The 18614-nt window shown below is 44.6% G+C and overlaps 1 protein-coding gene across 1 annotated transcript in view; it reads right to left on the bottom strand.

The window, feature by feature from the left end:
- Positions 1-18614, bottom strand: part of LOC135907508 (calcium-activated chloride channel regulator 1-like) — a 177139-nt gene that overhangs the window by 125995 nt on the left and 32530 nt on the right. Inside the window, exons 4-6 of the mRNA XM_070520903.1 lie at positions 14250-14359; positions 12624-12797; positions 2469-2596 (exon numbers count right to left, since the gene is read on the bottom strand). Coding sequence (XP_070377004.1) covers positions 2469-2596; positions 12624-12797; positions 14250-14359 — 412 coding nt within the window. The remainder of the gene's footprint in view (positions 1-2468; positions 2597-12623; positions 12798-14249; positions 14360-18614) is intronic.

The raw sequence follows: 18614 nt of genomic DNA, 5'->3' as shown, positions 1-18614 counted from the left end.
GTCTAATAAAAATGCTCCTACCGAGAGACAATGTAAAGTCTGAAATCAACCTCTGTCAAACATCCCCACCACCCTGCTGTCTTTCTTTCAAGACACGCCGCACTTCCTTTGAATTACCCACGACATCAACACTAACGGAAACCACGCTAGTCTAGTCCCTTTGGATGTTTCTGCCCTTTACACTAACATACCCATGAGGGAAAGAATGAAAGCTGTATCGAAATACCTCGCAGTCAATCCCCAAGCGCCCGCTCCTGAAGTTTACCTGTTGCTCCTTAGTTTAGTTCTCAAGCTCAACTACTTTAGATTTGATTCTATTCACTACCTGCAAACTTTCGGCACTAACATGGGAACACCATTCGCTCCCGCATATGCAAACATTCTCATGGGGCAGCTTAAAGCAGACCTGCTGAAATCCTGCCTTTTATAACGCCAAGCCTATTTTTGTTACACTGACGATATATTTATAATATAGAAACAAAGCACAAGCGCGTAACTGACTTAATTAGCCATTTGACTCTCTTTCACGCAAGTATTGAATTTACTGCTCGCCCACTCTCACAGTCAAATCAACTTCCTCCACACGACGGTCTACACAGAAAACGGAAAACTGAGAAAGACCCTTTCCCGGAAGCGTACAGATAGCCAGCAATATTTTGACAACTACAGTCATCACCTGCGACACTGCAAGGAAGGAATTTTTGTCGAGCAAGCAAAACGAACAAGAAGAATCTGCAGCGAAGATAGCGATTATATCCACAACCTAAATGACCTTAACGAAAGCTAGCAGAATCAAACTATCCTCAAATTGCTCTCGATGGAGTTTCTGATGTTGCGCCAAGATTGGACAGGTAGTCGGAATCAGCTAAGAAATAGCCTACACCAATATCTGACAATTCAGCAAAGTTGAGAACAAAATATTCTAATGCTCTCCCAAAGATGAACAACATCCTGAGAAAACGCCACCAATGCTGTAATGTAACGAGCGTTGCAGAAAGGCGTTCCCCGATAACCTATCGGCTTACCTATCGCCGCAATAGAAACATAAACACATGTTACTGCACGCAAATATCAGCAAATCTCATTCCCCCGTATTGAAAGCATGCTATAACTCCTTGTGCAAAACTTGTAGGCACCTTCAATGTTACATAGAAGTTAAAAGCACCGCAAATCGTTAAACCCACGAAGTCAAATCTACCTTTACTTGTACACGATCGGATGTAGTTTACATACTTGAATGTTCCTTCCCTAATAAACAATATATCGGTAAAACGGGACAATCAATGAAGGTCAGATTAAACGCACATCGCCTAGATACAGCTAAAGAGCTTCCTAGAGCCGTCGTCAAACATTTCAACCAACCAGGTCATAACTGTGATGAACTTAAACTTTGAATCTTACGGACAAATTTCTGTTGTGAACGAGAAAGAAAATACAGAGACTCATGTTATTCACAATACCTTATTCGTAGGTTCACGACATGGCAACCAGCACGCATAAACGTTTGGAAGGGAGCTTTAGAATCTGTTCGCTATGCTAAATTTTAAGCGATAGGCAAGACCGCTCTATTTTCCTTTTACTAGCTTTTTATTTCTTTATTGTATTTCGGTTATTTGCTATGTACTTTCTTTTTCATGAGCACCGGTTTCTGCCTCTGCCTATGTTATATCTTTCAGAGACACCATAGCCCACGACCACCAGCGAAGCCGGTGATAGAAGGATGCTGTGCACGCCATTGACCCGCCTGCTGCCAGACGGCCGTGCCACCGACCTTGTAGAGAACACTCATTTCTTCTCAATTCTACACCACCATAGTTAGTTAACACACCTTTGCTCGTTGCGGCAGTCACCCGCGTTACCCCTCTCCCCGTCAGAAGAACCCTACCCTACTTATATATACTGTGGCGAGGAAAGCATGTGTCGCCGTGTAAAGGCATGTCCGCTTGTGGAAATATTGCCTCCCGCGTTAACCTTGATCTGATTTTGGTCATCATTTTAACAATTATAAACATCAAAAAGTCCAGTTTTTATTTCAAATAGCTGTTCAGGACGTAGAAGCTACTGTGGCTACCTGATTACAAGCATCGTACATCTGTTCTTTATTGCGCACGCGAATCTGTCTTTTAGTAAAGCTTCATGAATGATAGGACCCTTCTGTATGTTTCCATAATTAATAAAAAATTCAGCGTCCTGTAATAAACTTATATGTGTAGAAATTTAGGGTTATAAACACTGCGACAGCACCAGGCCCCAAAGATCATTGTGCCAAAGCTAGGTTTGCCTTATCGCCACTGATTTGTTCTTTGAATCAGACAAAAAAACAAGGACACAGACCGAACGCTGTTTTTTTTTCCTTTTTGCGCTGCCTTGGTTTCTCGCGCTGACCCAAAAATACATCTTTTCCAACTGGCCCAGCTCTCCACGTTACTGCGTCAATGACTTGCTCATCGTGAAGGAAGCACACGTACCCCATGAAGTCTTCGTTCTGCTTGATGACGTCCCAGGTGGACTTGCCATTGCAGATCTTGTTGTGCATGTTAGGTGCAAACTTGTTGTGTCTGTGGCTTTTGTCCTCCGAGTTACAAAAATCCTTTATCTGAAAACCAAGAAACTCTTTTCAGGAATAGAGATCACGAGCAATGACACGAAAATCGCCCTTGAAGTGATGCCCATGAATTTATTTCGTATGCTTTTTTGCTAATCGAAACATAAGCGTGTATTTTGTTTTGTTGCCTGGTTTAAGCAACTGCACACAAACCAAAACTGATTATTGCCAATGTAGGGGTTTAGTGGAACGCTTCCGCAAGGGTTTTCGCTTTGCTATTTACAATGCATGTTGAAAGGTCTATGTGGCTAATTCGTGATCCTTGATAGGCGATTGTTAATTCTCTGCGTAATTCTGGTACACAACAGATCTGTTAACCAGAAACTCTGAAGCCGTAGTATATGTGGATATACATGTAAGTAAATTCATCTTTGGTTTGTTAATTGCAGTGGCGTGAGTGCCAGCTTGAAAAGCCACAACCATCCTTCTCAAACACTGGCACACTTTCTGGTGCAGGCTCGTAATGTGGAGAGCGCGGAGAGCAGGCCTGGGCAAAGATAACTTGCAATTGTATCGCGATAGAAATTACTCGGGCAGCAAGCACTTGAGATACAGATACAAGCTACTACCTGAATTACTGTATCCGGTATGATACTTCGCATTTGTATGTTAAGATGCATCGATAAGTTCACAAATTCCCAAATATAGATTGTCAGTGGGTCCTATATAAGCAGCATTGACAGAATCATCAGAACGCACTCGCACCAAGCCTCAGTGCCAAGAGGTCAGCACACGCTTTGTTTCAGCCCAAGTTGACCATTTTATAATTTCTTAGCATTGCTTGCCTAATTTTGGCACAAATACATTACTGAACTCAACGTACCCTGCCTTCTTCAAGGATACCGAACAATATCTGCAGTGTCTACGTAATGGTACCATTTATTGTGATAAACCTTTATTCTCATCATTCGGATGGTGCGAACACCTACAAAACAAATATATGCTTAAAACGTGCGTACAACATCTACAAAAGGTTAGGTCCAAACAGCGAGGCATAGAAAGGAAAAATTCTTGCCCCTACGCAATGAAGTTCAGAATTGTGTAAGAGATACATACCTCACATGGTAGGAACGTATCTATGAATATAAGAGTAATCACAAAGCTAAAATTCCGGTTCATGAGCAATCAGTATTTGCCTGGCACGACAAACATCCTAACAGTATCAGAATACAGCAAGTAATAATAAAGCAGTTCCTGAGTTAGGCACTGTTGTGTCAGTGATTAGTTGGGGTTTCGGTTGTCGGATGCGGACGGGTGCAGCCGCACAGTGGCAGTGTCCGGAACTATATGTGAACGTTCCCCACTGTGCCGACGGGTGGAGCCGCATCCCTGGCAAGCCCTGGTGTTGGACAATCACGTGGACAGTGTGTTCGAGCCAAGTGATGTAGTTTGGTCGCCATATCTCTGACAAGGCTACGTTCTTTATGTGTACTATGTGAGGAATAAAGTAATTCCCAGTATATAACAGGCACGACTTACAAAAAACAGACTTACAGCTAGAAAAACTGCTATAGATTTTCCAACCAGCCCAGACAAGTACTTTTATAACAATTCAAGTCTTGTTTCTATCTTTTTTTCGGACAATTAAGTATAAAGCAAATTTTCAGTAGTACTAGAAAAGAAAGGTAATAAATTGAGCAAACTCGGCTTCAGTTGACTTTTCTAAAGTGCGAATCATGCTTGGTTCGGCATAAAATGATTGTTGTGCATCAGATGAGTGTTCATATCTTCAATGTGCTTGTATTCGTTCCGACACTTTTAGAAATCGCTCGCTTCGTGTACTGCATTTATAATAGACAAGTGAGATTGCTTCACATGCAAACTGAATACGTCATTGCACAAACGGCAACTTACAATTTGCAGGACACTTCGAAAATCTCATCCATATTTTTTTTATTTATTTACTTACTTATTTATTTATTTATTTATTTATTTATTTTAAATACGTTGAAGGCCCGTAGGCGCTACAGAAAGGAGTGGTACATATACACAGAAAAAGAATGCAGATCAATGAATAAAATATTTGTTATATTGAAGAAATTGTGACCATAATACCAATTTCACGATATGCATTTCCAGAGCGGCCGACAAAATGCATTAGTGTTCAAGTAATTTTAGAACTTCAATGCAGAAAATTGTATTCGGTATTTCATTAAAAATATAACTATATCATGCCTGCAATGCTGTCACAAGGTTTACAGCGCTTATCTGAGAAGTAGCACGTTCGAAATTCGTTCCAAATGATTGGGCCTCGCAGAGCTGCTGATTATAATTATGTTTTTGCAATATTTTGTGCAATACGCGCACAAATAATTAATAAACAGTACAATACTAAAATTGTGTCAGAAGTTATGTATTTTCATTTTCAGTGTAAGCAATGTTGCTTCCTCAAGTAATCAAGATCAATGTGGCGATTTGACAATTCTTAAAATTCGTCTCCACTAACAAAGACCGTGTGTATGGTGTGTGCGTGTGGATATATATATATATATATATATATATATATATATATATATATATATATTTGTGTGTGTATGTGTACACACACACACAAACACGTCCCGACACGTCGCGCACACCTTGCTTGCCGCTTGCGCATTTCCGACTAGAAATGTACACTAGGGGCATAATGGCTAACTGAAGCTGTGGTGGCCGGAAGCACTGTACCAATCGCTGCGTCAGTTCTGGGCATTGTAAAAAGATAGAACGGGGCCATCAGTTTCGACATGGAAACAGTTCTAGCGAAGGTAATGTAAGGAGGAACAATGACCGAGTCATGGTGGTCAAGTGAAATGTATTTCGATAGCATGTCTGTAAGGGTTCAATTGAAGTACTCACTGATGCCATTGATAAGTTCATATTGTATAAATCAGACACGCATGGTGTCATCAGCGGCTTCGGAGAGAAACACACCACCCGCGAATGTGATCATCTGGGCCAGAGCACACCGCATCAAACGATATCATGTAGCAGGAAGTGCTCAACATGGGGTCGGCTAGTCCGCAGTAACCGCAACCCACTTGTTCCCTGATGTATAGATTCCGGATAGTGTCCGAGAAAATACAAGCCAACACGACCGAAGGACTCCCCGGTTATATGGAGTGGCTGCAGGTGACCAGCGTAGAACTGGAATGACTTTTGCGACGTTGGCAGACGTCGCCAGCAGTGACTGAACGTCGTACGGAACGGGGGAGGCCTGGACAAAAAAACGGAGGCGTGCTCGATCGTAGGTTCGAGATACGCCGACGCGTCCCATCGCTGATGCGTCGTGAAGCTCTTCCAGAACGGTAGTGTGGAGTATGAAAAGTGGAAGCTCAGAGCCGTTCGGACGGAGATTACGACGGTACTGAGTACCGTTGCGGAGCCCGAAAAGATCTGCAGTATCATCGGCTAGAGAACGTTCAAAACAGTCGATCAGTGCTTTTAGGTGGCCGTCAAAACGTTGTTGGTCGGCGATATCAAGGAATTGTGATATTCAGAAACCGCTAACAGCACTGTCGGTATTTCAGGGGTCAGATTCGTCACCAAGGTAACGCAACAAGCTGACAGCGTTTGAGTGTAAACGGCCAGACTTGTAAACCACAGAATATGCAAATGCTTTGATCCTCGAAGTGCCTTGCCCAAGCCGGCTTGTAGGATCCGTTAGGAATGAGAGCCAGCAGAGAGCTTTATGGTCAGTAAATACGCAGAAAGGAAGACCGCAGAGGTAGAGGTGGAACTTCGAAACTGCCATGACAAAAGCAAGTCACTCTCCTTCCGTAATGAAGTAGTTGCGCTCCAACGGTCATAGGAGGCGGCTTGCATAAGCAATAACGCGATCCTGGTGCTGCTGATGCTGGAGTAGGACGTCACCTACGGCATGGCCACTAGCAACGAAGCGTAATTTTTCGGGGCATCAGGGTCGAAGTGGGCAAGGATGGGTGGTGAGGTATGAAGATTTGTGAGACGAGAGAGCGCGGCGGCTTCAGAAGTACTGCATGAGAATTGTACGCCTCTGTTCACAATTGAGGGGTCTGGCAATTGCCAGAAAAACGACGAAAGTGCAATCCTAGCCCTTCAAAACTTCGAAAGTCTGTGGTTGTCTTCGGAACCGGAAAATGTCGGACACCGCGAGATTTGTCGTGATAAGGCTGTATACATGGGAAGCGCCGACGAGATTCCCCAGGCCAGTAAATTGATGGAGGTCAAAACGACATTTTCACGGGTTAAGTTGAGCTTCGCCTTTGGAAAAAAAAAGAAGTATAGTTGTTAGACGCTCAATATGAGCGAGGAACGTTGGCGAGATGATCACGGCGTCGAAGTAGCAGAGACATATGGAGCGTTTAAAACCTCAGAGCAAGGTGTCCCCTATACGATCGAAGGTGGCCGGAATATTGCATGACCCAAAGGGCATCGCCTCAAATTGGGTTAGGGAATCGGGCGTCATGAATGCGTTTTTTTTCTATCAATATGCCAGTATCCACATCGAAGATAAATAGAAGAGAAATAGCTGCAAGCGTGGCGGAAATCAAGGGCGCCGTCTGAACTTAGGAGCGGTGAGGAATCTTAGTAATTTTACACAGACGACGCTAGTCTACAAAGAAGCAGCAGGTGCCGTCCTTCTTCTTAACCTACACCACAGGTGACGCCGAGGAACTGGAAGATGGGCCAATTAGACTTTTATCAAGCATTTTGTTAACTTCACATTGAATTACGCGGGGTTCAGACGCAGAAAATCGATATGGCCATCGCTCAATAGGCATCGCCACTATGAATGCTATGCTTGACCTTGAGCACAATAATTAAAGCACGATCGTCAATTCGAAAATGCCTCATTAGGGCAATTAAACTTCGCAAGGCTTTCAGCCTGCGTATAGAACGGGCCCGCCATAACCTTTTTCGCATGATGGGATAGATGGCCGTGGCTGGCGTGAGGGGCCTGCTAAGCTCCGAATAAACATCAGTTGATAAAGTCGCCACTTGATGGCCGCCGAGATAATTAATGTTGGTAAGGCAAATACATTGCGGCAGAATTTGGTTTGCCAATTCAAAGTTAAAACAATGAATGCGACCCCGCGGTTGCCACTAATAGCCAGAATACCGTGATGCACGGTAATGCCATACTGCAGTAGAATGTCGGGACAAAGAGGGGCGAGGTACTCCCCATCAGGAGCAGGTGGGTAAGACGAGAATCGAATGCAAGCTAACGACATTTGTGACAGGCGGCTAAGCCGGTGGGGCGCAAGTGGCACTGGGTGGGTTACAAGGTTCTGCGAAACTCGGCGACTGAAGGCGAAGGGTACTGCATGGTAGAGCAGTCAATAAGAGTGGAATGCTTAAAGAACGGAATTGCGCTAAAAAAGACACGGACGAGTAAGGACATAGACGGGCGCAAACTCGCGACGGATTTTATTCAGAAGGAACACAAATATATATACCTAGATTCTTATTGCCTAATCATTGCCTAAGCACACATGGCAAGAACGTTTTCTCTTATACAGATTGATACTGGAATCGCTTACGCAATCATCACCTGACTTATCAATGTAAAAAGCCTCTGCGAGTTCACGTGCTACCTGGTTACGACTGCGCCTTAAGATTTTGGTTCTAGCCAGCAAAGGCTGGCATGCTTTATCAGGCGTAGCCAAAGGGCATGCGCCGCAATGTAAGGGCAAATTTGACCCTTTTTCGTTAACCATAGTGAGCTTGTGTTCCCTTAGTCGTTCATTTATACAACGGCCCGTCTGGCCAATGTAAACTTTTCCACATGTCAGGGGAATTTGATACACAACCCCGACCGAACACCTGACAAACTGGGTGGCGTGACGTTTGGTTAAGTCTCGCAAGCATTCCTCGCCGGAGACAATCCGGGGGCACAAAGAGGCCAACTTGCGCGGGGCAGAAAATACCACCGGTACACCGTAGCGATTGGCTACATTCTTTAGGTTGTGGGAGACCCTATGAATATAGGGGATAATCGCCGGTCTGGTCTTCGGTTGACCGCCACCATCTTGAGGTGTTGGAATGCGCGTAGAGAAAATCGAGTCCGAGAAATAGGTCGTGGGGCAATGGGCAATCACCGTGAAGAGGGCAGGAGTGTAGGTGCCCGTGATGTTGATACGTAACATGTGCCTACAAGAAATAGGGGCAGTATGGCCATCGGCAACGGGGACAACTCTTGCCGACGCTGAGGTGAGGAGCGTTCTAAGTCGTCGTCGGAAGGTAGCACTTATCATAGAAATATGGGCTCCTGTATCGATAAATGCAGTCACAGGATAGCCGTCAACGCCGGCATCAAGAAGGCTTTGATTCGTAGGTAATGTGAGCAGAGAATTCGAGGGCAGGGTCGGCAACGCAGCTTCAACTTCTGAAGCTGCAGTGCTTAGTTTTCCGGCTGGGGGGGGGGGGGGGGGGGCGATAGGCAGCGAAGTTAGCCACGGGTGCGGGCAAACGAGACTGAAGGCGACGAGGTGATAGTGAGCAACCCTAGCGAAGGGTCAGAGCTGGGGCACCACCGGCAATGGGTTCATGGCGGATGGCATAGGGAACTATGCCAACCGCCGTGAATGAAATTTCAAATCAAATGGTGGGATGCCACCTTATTGCAACACAGGCAGTAGGACAATGGGTACGTCTTGTGTCCCAAGCGCCCTTCATAAAACACACCGTAGCGGATGAGCCTATTCATTCGTGAAGACGTAGGCTGAAATGCAAAAATGTTTGAGTCAGCATTGTTGAAAAGATGCGGCTTTGCGAGGGGCCTTTTCTAATAAGAGTATGCAATGAGCGTTACTGAGGTTTGCGCATGGCTACATGTGCATTTTGCAGCTAAATCATTTATTTGAATATGCATGACGTAAACACATTCATAAAACACAGACACAAGCATCGTTCAAAGGTGTGGGAATCAGTACCGACATAATCCGAGTTGGTGGAGGCCATCGGCTGCGGCAGTGATGAGCGACATGGCCAATGCGACTGCAGTGGTAGCATATAGACTTTTCATCGGGGTACACATTCGGACGGGCTGCGATATCTGGCAGAAAAGGACTGGCCGAGACAAAGAGGGCCACAAGAGAACTGAGAAACGCTGGATTTAGTTGACGAACACACGCAGTTGAGACCCATGTCGTCGAATTGACGACAACGGCCTGAATCATAGGCAGCGTGGTTGCTGGCCGTCTGGAGAAGTCGCGGTGAAGGTTAGCGAACAGACGGCCTCCAGGTCGCAGCGAACAATGCTGCTTACATCGTCACAGGTAATGCGCTGATGCGATCGGCACTCACATGTCTCCGCAGCTGCACCTGTGTGATGTGCTGCGTTATACGACGGCTGTTAGCTTGTTCAAGGTGACTGAATTCCTTTGTGATGGCATCTATAGTGGAAACGTTGCCAAATACACGCAAATGGAAAGTGTCATCCGCGATTCTCTTTTGTATTACGCACTTCATCTGCTTGAAACATCGCGTCGTCAGCTTTGCGGTAAAAAGCCAATCTGTCTTGGCTGCGTGGAAAGTACGCCTCTGTAAATGTCTGAACGCGAGTCACAAGAGCCTCTTTCGCGGCAGCCTTGCACTCAACGGTGTCGGTGAACAGTTCGTGCAGCTTTTCATTCCAAATGTTCCCGCTGGTAATATCGTATTCATAAGTTCGGAGCCACACGCATAGGGTGCCGCTGAAATAAAAGATAACATTGGCGAACATAATTGTTGGGTCCCACCTGTTAATAGCACTGACACATTCATAGATCTTGATCCATCCAAAGGTAGTGCCCCTTCAGGCCACAACAGCGTTGCGACTGTGGGTAACCGTGACGATTGGAGCAATGTCACGACCCACAACCGTTGCTGATGCGGCTCTTCACTGGGAGCCATGGCGACAATAATAGTAGTAGTAATAATAATAATAATAATAATAATAATAATAATAATAATACTTTTTGACACAGGAATTCCGCCAGCACTAATACATAAATGGCCTACCAAAGGAGCATTGGGCTTGAGGGGCACAGCCGACATACAGCGTTTAACACAATGTAATGTCAGGGATAACACAAGATATGCAGAAACATTTTTAACAGGCACGGACACAGAAGAGAAACACAAACAGCAATGAGGAGGCAAAAATGCAAACAAACTACGCATCCTGCGCCGAAAAGTAACATAACCCAGCATTCTTTATACAGAGCAAGAAAACATACATCAGTCGTTTGTATATCACTTAAACACTATCAATTATCTATTGACAACAGCCAACAAACAACAATCGAAATAGGAACCAAAAAAAGAGACAGGAATATACATATGAGTTCAGGAGAGAGCAGGGCAATGAAAGAAAACAAAAGTACTCTTTGCACGCTCTATTCACACACATCAGTAGGTGTATAATGAAATAAATAAATTGATGTGTTTGCTCCAGTACCATAAAGTTATGTAGGGTTTCAATACACATGAAAGAACCGACCGTGTAACGGATTAGAGGTTAATGCGACGAAGAATTTGTTTTAATTTATATTTGGATTTCGCGCGAAAGGCACTTGCTGGTAGCTTATTGAGAGAGGAAGGGATAAAGTAATTACGAGTGCGCTGACCGTACTTGGTAGATCAGCGAGGCACCCGAAAACGCTCTTTCGGCCGGAGACAACGAGCAGGAACATATTCGACCTTGTATTTGTGCGACCAGAAATGCCTCAGGATGGCCGTTTCCGTTAGAAGGGCGTTAAAATCTGGCAACCTTAAGGCTTTGAAAAGGTCGATGCCGGTGGTTAAACCTAAATCATAACCAATAATTTTCAGAATAGATCGAAGGATAGAGCTGACTCTATTTTTCCATCGAATCGCGCAGTGACCGCACACCGTAATCCAATAGCGAAGCATACCGTAAACCAATGCTTGCAAAACAATTTTACGAACGGAGAGTGGCATGTAATATCTGATATTGCATAATGTACCTGAAACTGCACGTAATCTTGAGCATATATGGGTCACGCATATATAAATACCGTATACTACATCAGCATAACTGTCACACGCATCTTAGCACTAAAGAACACATTCCGCACTGCACCGAATGCCATATAATGCTCCGCATATAATGCACAGTTCCGTTAAGAGAGTTCCCACCTAATTTTTTTTGAGCGCAGTTCTTCGGCGCCCGTTCCTGCGTCTAGTGTCGACGTTCCCGGCGTAACCGAGCGAATGAACGCAGCAGATGGAATACGAACGCGGAGCGCAATGGTGGATGAAAAAAGCGGAGAGAGCCAAGAGAGCGCGAGGACGAAAGCGAAGGAGGAGGGGGCAGTAGAATCATACGTCAGTAAGGGGAGGAAGAGAGTATGGTGAAACCTTCAAAGGTGCCGTGCAGGTCGCGCACTGCGGTGACCATTTCTACGAGATGACGCCAGAGTAGCGCACGCCACCTGGAATCTCTCTGCGGCCGCCGCTATGGATTGCGCCCACGCGTTATCCACACGCTGATTCACCTGATTTCTCCATATTAGCGAAGCAGTGGCTCCACACTTCGTTCCGTTTGCAGTGACGCACGAGACATTATCCGCACCAGCCATTATGTTCGGAAATAAAAACACGTATATAGCAATGCTCACATTTCACATTACGGTGTTTCCTAATCCTCGGTGAGTTCTTATCATCAGTGACGCAGTGCGCTTACGAGAGAGCATATTGGCAGCGGCTGGTATTATGGGCTCCTACATTGCGCCGCGCAGACAAAAGTGCAGCGGGACCGGGCCTTCGCACTTACACACGAGACGATGCGCAAACACTTAACGTATTAGGCATTTTGTGCGGTAGGAATAATTGTCTTAAACACATGTTATAAGTTGTTTTTACACATTTCAAGCGTTCTGCCTGTATGCGAACTTCTCAAAAAGCAAAATGAAAAAAACGCGAAAATGATAGAAGCCGTCTTCTGTTTATCTCCCAGGAGGCAAACAGCATGCTCTATCAAACGTTCCGTCGATCATTATTAGGGTTGTTATTAAAACTATATAGCTGATAGAAGTAACTACAGAAAACTTACATTCTCCAGACGTGGCAGGTACATGATCGATGATTTAACGGGGTCATCTTCTGGTTGAGTTGCCACGACGACGCAATCTTCAGTGGCATAACAGTGGTCGTGAAATTCGCACATATCTTCATTTAGAATCTGATGCTCAATCCTATCCGAGCACGAGTTCCAACGTACCACTTCCTGGGAGCAAAAGAAGGCATAAAGTGGTAGCACAATAAAAATCGCAGACACGTTAGCGTGACCAATGATCGATAATGGCGCTTAGCAGAAAAAAAGCCCTTGGGTTCACGTGACATTAGACCTGACGAGATTTAGGATAGCGTGCCATTTCCTCCAATCAATGCGCCACGGATTTCTCACTGAAGTAATGGAATATGAGAAGACCGTTTTCCAGCTCGACAAACGTGCGACAAGAAAACTCTACTTCATTTCACATGTCGTTTGCAGCACTTCCGAACATGCGATGGGTATACAGATGTGCAATGGTCTCGCGCAAATGAATATAGTTCCAGGATTAACTGTCTGAATAATGACAGTATCAGAGAGTTCAATTTTAACTTGGCGTGTGATACGTTACAGCGATATCACATTTGCTCATGCACTTCATAGCACAAAATCCGCAGCCGCTGAATAAAGGACACGGCGTTGATAAAGAGTTCTCCAGCGGCATTTGGTCTTCACATTGGATAAGGCATCCTGCAGCTTCCACGTTCTGCAAACGACTTCCGAGCTGGAGTAAAAGCGTGCCACTTTGCGCATGCTTCACAGAGAACTATGGTCGAGCTTCGAAATGATATCACAGCTTGCAATGTCAAGATCAAGACTGGTAGTAATCTAGCTACCTAGTAATCTTGCTATCTAGCAATCTACGTAGTAATCTAGTCTGGCTGTTCCCCCCGCCTAGAACACGCACGTGTGCTCAGAAAGTACAGCGATAAGAGTGTCACGGAAATCTTTGGGGCCTTTTTAATAACTCAGTCAGGAGCCACTTGCGTAAGCGTCCCCTTCTTCATCTCTTCGCGATAAGGAACTCAAATTCCATAAAAGTTAATCTGTTTCGTTTGTGTAGCATTTGGTATTTAAAATTTGTGTAGCTTTACGCTTGTGGCTCATGCCCAGCAAGACTTTATTTGTGGTGAATCGCCTTCCCTTTCTTCCTTTCTGTTTTTCACCCCGCTGCGAGTGGCATATATTTGTGAGGCCTTCTATAAAGGTCTTGGCAGTCAGCGCTTGACCCGTGCTCTGTCTTTTTAGGCATTGTTTACACTGCATAATATGCGGTGCTGTTTCAAGCCTCATAAAGCCATGCGCGACAGTTTAGTGGCGGTTGCAATGAGTCAGTTAGCTGCGCCACTTTCTGTGGGCTTCACGAAGAAAAGTCCAGCATTGGAGGCCCTGGATCAGTATGCATGAAATTGACCTGGAAGGTTTGCGTTGCGATGAAGAATAAATCTAAGTCAATTGTCAGAGGGAATTTCATTGGGAGTCAGTGAATCGATATGGCGCCAGTACACGCTTTTATACAAAGGTAACGAATATTTGGGCAGGCCATCTCATTTTTGTACATAATATGCGACCTAATATATAAGCGATGCATTGCGCTACAACAAAGAATCAAATGCTGGGACTCACCTTATTGCAACACGGGCAGTAGGACATTGGGTACGTCTTGTGTCCCAAGCGCCCATACTCATAAAACACACCATACCGGTAACGGGCCCATTCATTGACGAAGGCGTAGGCTGAAATGCAAGAGAGTTTGAGTCAACACTGTTGAAAAGGTGCGCCCTCGCGAGCGGCCTTTTCTAATGAGAGCATGCAATAAGGGCCACTGATGTATGCGCTTGACCACAGCTAATATTTGCGAATAAATGATTCAATTGAACGTAGATGACGTACACACCTACATAAAACATGCGACATTGTGATTTACATGGTCGAAGTCACAAGCATCGATTACACTCCTCCAAATTCAGCAATTACCGTGCCCCTCTTTTTCAACATGTTATTGCAGCGCTTACACATATGGTTTTTCATTGTGCTCTAATTTACTTCTGAAAACGAGATAAACCGGATAAAAATAATTTACACTTTTGTGATACCTCTACACGGCGTTACAATGTCATATGCCCTTGCTTGGGTCTACTTGCAGACTACAGATGTAGTTAAATTCACCTACACCGTTCCTAAAGTTGTACACAACTGCCCGTTTTCCTCAGCCCGAATACGCATCAACCGTCTGGATTATCAATTGAAGATCGGACAGGCACATTATAGATTGGGTCCAGAAAACATATCTAAGCATATGCCATTCCCACTTTCTTAACACAGGCACTCGACCTTGTTCAATCACGTTGGGGTATTGCCTTCGCCCTTACAACGATGACGACGTGATCGCACTGACTTTGTTTCCTCACAATTTCCTTCACGGTACCCTCACCAATGTGAAAGTCGTGAGTTATATCATGTTTCCATTACCGCGCAAGCTCAACGGCGAATATACATGTTTGCATCTTCTTGCCTGTCATGACCAACACTCAACCATCCACAATATACGGAGCTATACGTAGGCCTAGGTTAAAAACAAATAAAATTACGTGGTTTAACGTGCCAAAACTACGGTCTCATTAGGAAGAACGCCGTAGTGGTGGAGTCAGAAAATTTGGACCACTTGGGGTTCTTTAACGTGCACGTAAACCTAAGTTACACGGTTGTTTTCGCATTTCGCCCACATAGAAAATGCGGCCACTGTGGCCGGGATCCCATTCTGCGACGTCATGCTTAGATGCCCAATACCACGGCCACTGAGCAACCACGGCGGATACACCTAATTTCCAAATCTCGGACTTTTTTCATAAGGCGGTCCCATTGTTCTTTTCCGAGCTTTGCGTTCTGGTGGAATAGTTTCACACATCTCGCAGTTTCCCAGTTTCACTGACCTGCTCCTCCTTTTACCATTTTATTGGCCTTTCACTTTTTATGTGTACACTGTTTTTCTTTTAAAATTGTGCTCATTGTTTTCTGTACATTTATTTCCCTGTAGCCGATTTTAGTTTTGTTTTTCATGCGCGTGTCAGCATTCAGTCCTAAGGTTTGTTACTAGGTACGCTATATGAATGAATGGATGAGTTATTATTTATTTATTTATGGATTGATCGATTATTATTGCATTGTGCTTTACGATGTGTCATAGTTCACACGTTGTTAAACTACCTTTCTCCTCTTTTTCTACAGTATTTGCTGGCGCCTGGTAACTACTCTGCACAATGGTGCGTTTCATTCATTCTGTTTGTTTTTTTCAACATTTATTCGCAGGCAGATTTTCGTTGTTATTGTCTTTTAATATGAGTGTACCCCCCCCCCCCTAAACTAATGGGGTTGTTTCTGGGCATGGTAAGTAAACAATGTTTGATAGATTGAAATCCATTAAATAATTTCATATAACATTGGTCAGTGTGACCTCAGTGAACGTATCGAAGCCATCAGGACACGTAATTCACAATATTTATCGAGGTGCGTGCGCTCTTGGCTGTTGTAAAAAGAACGCTGAACATGTGTTCCTTGAACGATATGTCGGTGTTGCCTGCAACACTGCTGATGCCCGTGCAGAACATTTCTATTATGCATTTAGTTTTCAAGACACTTCAACCAAAAGTAACCTTCCTTAACAATGCGGCACTATGGGTACGCTATGAGCCGATAAAGACATTCCTTTAAAATATATGAAGCACCTCAAACCATGCCATTCTTCTGGCGCTGACGGCATCCTTGCGCACTCTATAAGATGCATGGAAGCATAATTGTCTCTTTTCTCACAAGCATATATAACAGCTCCCTAAATCATCGTACGTTTCTTGAATCTCCGAAGGTCCCATGGGTAGTGCGCGTACGCAAATCGGGTGCTGTAAGTGCTTTAGTAACGACCATCCTATAGCTATCCTGCACGCTGCCTGAAAAATGCTCGATATTCGATTTCATTCCACGCTTTATATTCATGCTAAGCGCATTTTCTACATCAACAGCACCGCTTTGTGCCAGGACGTTTCACAAGTACAAACTTGCAAGCATTATCACCGATGCTTCCATTGTGATACATAGTAGGAGCAAGTTGAACGCTGCTTATTTTGACCTATGTAGAGCATTTGATGTAGATTCCGATGAGCTGTTCATTAGAAACCTTATGCAAATGGACACACCTTATTCCATACCTGCCCTAGTATCGGGTTGCCTAAGCAATAGGTAGTGCTTCATTGGCATTAATCGAGAGACCTCTTAGCTAAGAGATGAGAAGCAAGGTTCCTCCATGATCCTTTCATGGCCGTCATCTATTCCTACTGTTCGTAAATGACTACGTGAGCAATTCAGCACTCTTCATTCCATTTGTGGGCTGACCACTTAAAGCTGGTTAACGCTATCAAAAGTGTTGACTGCATTGACCTCGAGAAATGCTTTCTTTGTCTTTGCTTTCAAACTGGTACAGAGACAGTAAGCTCCTAGTAAGTGCTTCCAAAAATATAGTGTTGTTATAAGCGAAAACCCCATGTGACATTTTCCTAAACCTTTCGTCGTGCTCCACTGCTCAGGGTTGATGAGATGAAATGCCTTGGTGTGTAATTCGACAAAACGCTAAGCTTCTCTTCACACGTGAAATATTCGGAACAGGGTGCCCTTCGCGCTCTTGCTATTGTTTGTCGTATTTCTGATCACCTCCACTCCCCTCTTAGCTTTCTGAAATTTTATTCTACTGTGTGTTTTCCACTTATATATCCGCTTAAGTGTATGCTTCCAGAATAAATATTTTCAAACACCGTTCCGGTAACCGTTAGCCAGCCCTCTAAAATATACCTAAACTCACAATTAAATAATCAAAATGTGTAAAACTACACTTTCAGTTCCAGTGTACGGCCCTCCATAATTATATATATTGTCCGAAGCTTCTTGATGATATAAAATTTTACCAACCATAAATTAAAGAAGCAACGTTCCGTGTTTGCCGCACGTCATTTCTGCATTAGTTACTTTACCTAGGGTCCACTAAAAAAAATGCAGAAAATTTTCTGCCTCGATTGGTTAATGTTTATAATCATGGTCTATGGCTAGCACCCTTTTACGTCTGGCTCCTGCTCTTGTGTTTCGCTGTTTCTTTCTGCTTTCCAATATCACATTGTTTAGACGACCATATTTCTCTACTCTATGTTTCATCTCGAGTACTACAACGCCATATTTCCCAAAAAACGTTCCTTCGTAATGCCTTTAATGCAAACCATGAAAAACAACCAAACGCTCTTTCCTTGAAATTGGTGTAGTCTAAATTCTTGATATTGTTGCGTGTGGAAAGACACATACAGAAGAGGCTATTTACAGGCGATTTACACTGGAGCCAGGCAGCCAGGCTGACACTCGCTCGCGCCAAGCGCACCGACCAACTTCATCGTCCTTGTGGCCGTGGCTCACTTCTTGAGCATCGGTCAATGATATCGTAGTACTACTTCCCCCCCCCCCCCCCCCGCGGTGGCAACGGCACCGTCACAATGCTGGTAAATATCCAAGGCACGCGGAGAGTTGTAGGGCTTGAGTCGGGCGAAGTGGACAATGTCACTGGTTGTCACAGCGGAGGACGTAGTGGGCGTGGCTAGAACGATTTCATAGACTTTGCGGAGCACGCCATGTGGACCTGTGTAACAAGAAATGAGTTTTTCACATAAGCCAACTTTACGCGAAAGTGACCAAAGCAACGCGAGACTGCCGGGCACAAAATGAAAATCACGGTGACGGAGGCCGTAGCGTTGCTTCTGCTTGTCTTCAGACACTACTAGACGAGCGCGCGCAAGTTGGCGAGCGTGGTCAGCGTGGACGATTGCATCACGGGCATAATCGCTAGTTAAAGCTGTGGCGGACGGAAGCACAGTGTCCAGTGATAGCGTTGGTTCGCGGCCATAAAAGAGGTAAAAAACGGGATAAAGTCAGCAATATCGAGACGGGAAGCGTTGTATGCAA

This window comes from Dermacentor albipictus, chromosome 6 (assembly GCF_038994185.2).
Source record: "Dermacentor albipictus isolate Rhodes 1998 colony chromosome 6, USDA_Dalb.pri_finalv2, whole genome shotgun sequence".
Classification (NCBI taxonomy): domain Eukaryota; kingdom Metazoa; phylum Arthropoda; class Arachnida; order Ixodida; family Ixodidae; genus Dermacentor; species Dermacentor albipictus.
The sequence above is the reverse complement of the archived record's forward strand: the minus strand, read 5'-3'. Positions and strand labels throughout refer to the sequence as shown.